Raw genomic sequence first — 6,159 nt, forward strand, 5'->3', positions numbered from 1 at the left:
CACTAGTGCCTCACAGAAATGTATGGCTGTACAGTAGCCTATGTGTCAGATATAAAATATAAAATGTTAAATAAGTTTATTGTAAATTACTTGTGAAATCCATGTTAACCCCTGACTAATTACTCAAGCGTTACCTTGTCAGTCCACAGGAACTACTAGTGATCTGGACCATTATTTTAAAGTGAAAAACATGTTAACCCCTCACTAACATGTCACCCTGCAAGAACTATATACAACATAAAAAACTGCAGTGATTGGGTCTAACATTTTCTTTAATTATAAGCACTGAAACTTTTACATAAAATCATAAAAGAAAACACTGCATAATGGAAAAAAATTAACAACTGGGTGTTCAACATTCTAAAATTAAATTTGGCACAGTGATGACACAGATAAGAAATTGAGCCACAGTAATATCTCCTACAAAGACAAGCACATGCACAAGCACACAAATGCTCACTCACACAGGTATTAGCAATTTATTTTTGAGCATACTCCAAAATATTAAACTCTGTATTGTCTTCTAATATCTTTTAACAAACATCCTAGAGGACCATCACGGTGGTTGTGTCCAAGCCAGTATGTCCACTCAATGCATGTCAAGTGTTCCTTCAACAGCTTTTCTGTCCTATTGCCTCTCAACCTCCAGACCTGGTTTTTATATGTTGACCATGCTCGTTCTATATTCTGGGTGTGGCCTCCATGAACTGGGTCAACAAACCACCTGCTATGATTCACAGTGTAGTGAGTATATCCAAGTGTGGTCAGAGCTCTCTTGTAGGGTCTCCATTCGTCACTCAAAATGGTTGATCCCTGGTGAACATGTCTTGTTATCACTGGAATCAGATGATTTCTTGAGTGCTTTCTAACAAGCCGCAAAATTGGTCGTCTTCTATCACCCTTAATGGCCAAGATACCAAAGACCCACTTTTTTCTTCTCCATGTTTTGCCAGCTCTTCCTCGTCCATACTAAAAAAAAAAACATTCAACAAGTGTCTTGCTTTTTCGTTCCCTGTGAGAAGTGTTGTATTAACACTATTACACTTCTGTCTCAGATGACAAACTAAATATTCAATATAACATTACAGTGTCCATACTTTTTATATCTTCGTTTTGTCTTTTAATCATTCAATTAAATAACTGTCTAGAATAGCTAGCATAACTTTTACTTAAGCAAAACTTTCTGATGAAGGACTTAAAGGGGACATCGTATACACATTTTCCACAAGTTTCAATGATTCTTTAGTAGGCCTGTCGCAATAATCAATATATCGCACAATATATGTACATGACCTCAATCATTTTTGGTGACGCAATATATCGCCCATTATATTTACGTACAAAAGAAAAGAAACAGAGAAAAGAAGGTCAGGGAAAAATCTGTAGATGGAAAAATCTCCATACAAGTTCTTTGTGCATTTTTCTTTTTTTCTACTTGTTACTTTGCACTTTTTGATACCATACCATATGGGGTGATACCGGGGGTCATATAGCCTATTCCTACATTACTTGAAGCTCCTTGATGGCTAATGTCAAAATCGTAATTGCACAATGTGCAAAATGCTAGACTTCATGTTAAATATTTTTCATAGGTTAGTACTCGGAGTCGGCACTCAGTTTGTGATATTCCTGTTATACAGTATTTTAGAGTAAACAGTAGGAATGCAACAATACAGTTAGCCCAAGGTTCAATAAATACCTCAGTTTTTTAAACACAGTTTTCAGTTTGGTTCTGATGGTTTGGCACAACAGTTCTTTTTAGCGATTTTAAATGCTATTTAAAAAAAAACAAACTCCAGTATACTTTAAGTAAAACTCCAGTACATTGTTGTACACTGTAGAAAAACATGGATTATCACATGTCTACCTTAAATTTATTTTGAGAGAAGTATTCTTTTTATAGATTGGCCATTATTTAGTGCTATGAACACATGTAATGTCTGCTTCATTCATACTGGATGCAAAATGCGTACAGGTTGGCAGGTCTGCAAAAAGTTGTTATCATGACAGGCCTATTCTTTAGGGTCTTCATGAAATGTCTGTAACATACTTTAGTTAAACTTCCTCAATGATCGTGTAAAAAACCTCCCTTTTTACCTTGTCAAAAACAGCTCTGTTCACAGTGACCCATTTCGGTGCATTTCTCTTTAAATGATAATGAGGTACTGCTCACCCCCATCCCTCTCTTCCATGGGGCATGCCGACACAAGACATGTGAATTGCTGCCTTGGACTCTGTATATGGCTTCAAATAGCTAGCTATCTATGTAGAAACTGGCTGCAGATTGAAACAGCTCACTGGATGACACAGTTTCATACTCAGAAAGCCCACTGGCTGCGTGTTTTCGTTTCAGCTTTTCTGAGGTGGCAGATACGTCAGAAATCTAACTAGGTGCAAAAAAAAAAATTTCTATAAAAGTGAAAATTTCATCTGATGTCCTCTTTAAGAGTTTCTGTATTTTTTGGGCCAAATGTTTGTGCTAAAACATGTTGCTCCAATCATGCTCCTCCTTGCTTTGTTTTACCCTTTCAACAGACAGTTTATTTTTGTACATTTGATTTGAAAGTAAAGTTGCACTACAGCCATGATATTATAGCCTTAAAAATAAATACCTTTCTTTTGTGACGGAAGTTGCTTTCATCTATAATGACAAACTCTGTCCTGCCCCCCACAAACTGTCCTGTCTTTCTCTTGTACTTTCTCAAAGCTTTTTTACAGACCATTCTTAGCTTCTTTGTCATTTTGTTCAGTGTTGCTGAGCTTCCGGCTATGCCATCCTGGATCATATCCACCTGTCGTAATCTCAGTCCTTGACAATATCTGTTAACAAGAGTGAAAATAGATTGCATGTAAAAAGATTCACATTGGTCTTTGCATTATCACGATGTTTGTTTCAACTTTGCAGAAACATATTTGCTCTAAGGTAAATTATTCAAGCTGCCAATATGACAGGGTTTTTAATCACTTAAAATTAAACAAGTCTATGATTATGAGAATGAAGTTGAAGCTATATGATGAATAAAATCTACTATTTTGCGGATAAAGTCAAATTTGTGTGAAAAAGGTCATGTTACAACAATTAAGGTGTAGCAATATAAGAATTAAGTCAATATATTGAGAATTAAGTATTATATGGCGTGAATATTTCATAAATAATTGTTTTGATTAAAAATCAGTATTACAACAATACAGCATTATCACAAAGAACTGAACTCACTCGGTTAACTTACCTGACTGATTTACAATGCATAAATTAATGTCCGTTTACATTTCCTGTAGTTACTGTTTAAATATATTATTACCTGCTCTCTATAAAATCAGTGAGGTGCATTTCTGTAATTCATACCGGTAAATAAAAGTCATCCAGCTTTGTAAGGTGGTCCTGCTGTTTTCGAATATCGATCCAGCTCTGCAGCTCTTTGTAAATTTCCTATGTGACCTTCTAAATACCCTAAAATCACCACATTCAGCATTTGTATAGGAGTTTATACACATATTTGAATGAATTATGTTAATTTTCTTACCACTGATATCCATCCCGTGTATTTGTCTTTTGTAGATTCATCGATTTCTTACAGACGTTACAAGTCATTGTTGACTTCATAAGATTATGTTTTTGTAAAAAATCAATCATTTTTTTCGTCCCTTTTCTATCCCTGCGATTACAGAGGGAGAGGATTTTCTTCGCAAGTCCCGTAACTGCAGGTAATTGTTACCATCTACTACCAACTCTAAAATGCGCATGTTTCACAGACGTTGAAATTGCGCGTTTTTCACTCCGGAAGTACTGCCTGAATTATTTTCTACAAGTTTTTCCTTTTCTTTCTTTCTTTCTTTTCTTTTTAGTTTTCAGAAAATATTTAAATTAAAAATAAAATGAACGCAGATTCTAAGTTCATGTTTATGTCCATATCTTTCTAAACACTTACTGATTTATTAAATTGCACTAAAACACTTAAAAATAATAATTTGTATTTTGTATCTAAGTTAAACGTTTACATCCTCATAACTATTTTAATCAAGTTGTTTTACTATTATCCTGGTTCATAGAGTTGTCATCCGACTCAAATTATCAAATGAAATATAAATGTTACAAGATGACACTGATTCCATTTAAAGGAGAAAATATTAAAATAAAGAACATAATTAAAGTTTTGGAAGACTTAAAACTGAGTGGAATAATGCCTACGGTCAACCACATATCGTATTGGGGCAATACACTCGAAGAATCGTTTCCAACAGTAGAATTCACGTGCAGAGATGGAAGTTTCTGCAACGTTGCGTTGACGCGTCGCCATATTGGAGTTAGCGAATGCGATAGTTCACAATCAGAAGACAGCATGGCGACGGAGGAAGAGCATAAAACTGTTCGCAAGAGAAAAGCCCCATATCGACTTATTGAGGAAGACAAGGAAGAAGCCGGTAATGTATTGTGTCATTTATGTTTCTTTGGTGTTGGTATCGTGTCCAGTGTTCACGACTGTGGCCCTCGAGATCCACTTTCCTGCAGAGTTTAGTTCAAACTTTGGTCAGTCTCACCGTATCTTTCTAGTAACTTAATCCTGGGGACCTTGATTAGCTTGTTCAGGTGTGTTTGATAAGGCTGAAAGTGGATTTCAAGGGCCAGAGTTGAGATTGAGTTGAATAATCTTTTTGGTTATAAGCAGCCGTTGACAATTTTTTAGCAAGCTAGCTATCTAGGTTGGTATCTAGGTAATTTCAGTTCAAGGCCAAACATTATCGTCATCATTTATAATATTATAGGCTTAAGCATATAATTGCACGTCCGGTACCCCAATACTAAATATGTCATTATTATTATGTCATTATTACAAAAACGTGATTTTCCTTTCTCGCCAGGTATCCTAACTGAATCCTGGTGGATTTTATTTTGTATTTAACGTTATTTGCATAGCGATGCATAAAGGTTGGCACCTGACACTTGTTAATGTTAATGACTAATTGTGTTTTTTTCCCCTGTTCATTTAAAAAAGCTTAATCTTATAAAATAGGTACATACATTTTTGCGAATTTCACATACAATGTTTAAATATATTTATAACGTAATGATCATGTTAGATGATTATAATAACAGGCTGTCAGATTAAAAATAAACCATCCTTATCTCGGCAAAGACATGAAAGTGAGTTGCTGTTAAACTTGGAGACAATTTATGTAAACTTTATAGTTTTTAAACAATGTGTGTTTCATGTGTTAAACACATTCTGAATTAAGTTTGATAGATTATTTGTTTGTTTTATATTCCAGCACAAGCACCAACCCAACAGGTGACCATCAATAAACTCAAAGAAGAAAACTCTTTTTTGAAGTCTAAAGTTAAGTTCCTAGAAGAAAAATGCAAAGATGTGGAAAATGAGAGGGATTTTCTTCGGAGCAGTTTAACCAATGGTGAGAACTGTTTCAGAGTGTTAGTTATTTGTCCACATTATTATTTGTTATTTTATTTATTTTTAAATGTATTTATTATTATTTTTACTACTATGACCATTTTTATTATTATACTTTTTTTTGGCAAACATTTGCTAGGAAAAAACAAAACAAGTGTAAAAGAAAAAAACTTTGTACTCTGTATAAACTCTTCATTCTCATCATTTCCTTATTGCCATTTTGTTCCGAACTTTTTTTGATTTCCATCTGTGGAAAGCTGGTTTGAAATAATGCCCATTGTAAAAAGCTCTACACCATGGGTTTTCAGACTGTTCCCTATCCTCCCCAGCAATGCACATTTTAGATTTCTCCTTTATTTAACATAGCTAAATGAACTCATATGCCGTACACTACTCCACTAACTGAGCTGGCTGTGTCCAATAAGGGTGACATTCAAAATTTCGAGGAGACTTCAGGAATAGTTTGACTGCACAACACTAATAAAAATTACTATAAATGATTCTTTATTTTTTACAGCCCTGTCAACTAAAGAAGCAAAAGAGTCAAAGAGGTCTATTGTCATCACAGATTCTTCTGATGAGGACCACGTGCGATCAGAAAAGAAAAAGTACAGAAAGGGAAGCAAGAAGACCAAGAGAGACGACTCACCTTCTAGTTCCTCCCAGTCTTCATCTTCCTCCGAGTCTTACTCTTCTTCGTCACCCCACAAGACCAAGAAGAACAAAAAGGGAAAGAAAACACAGAAAAGTG

General features: G+C 34.9%; 1 protein-coding gene across 1 annotated transcript; it reads right to left on the reverse strand.

Moving 5' to 3' along the window:
* Positions 1-352: 352 nt before the first annotated feature.
* Positions 353-3,331, reverse strand: LOC107752217 (uncharacterized). The gene is made up of 4 exons (XM_016568121.1): positions 3,303-3,331; positions 2,613-2,820; positions 561-969; positions 353-360 (listed from the first exon to the last, which is right to left on the reverse strand). Exons 1-4 carry the CDS (start codon positions 3,329-3,331, stop codon positions 353-355), a joined length of 654 nt encoding a protein of 217 aa, XP_016423607.1.
* Between the last annotated feature and the right edge of the window lie 2,828 nt (positions 3,332-6,159).

This window comes from Sinocyclocheilus rhinocerous, unplaced genomic scaffold (genome assembly GCF_001515625.1).
Source record: "Sinocyclocheilus rhinocerous isolate Xijiao unplaced genomic scaffold, SAMN03320098_v1.1 scaffold5218, whole genome shotgun sequence".
Classification (NCBI taxonomy): Eukaryota; Metazoa; Chordata; class Actinopteri; order Cypriniformes; family Cyprinidae; genus Sinocyclocheilus; species Sinocyclocheilus rhinocerous.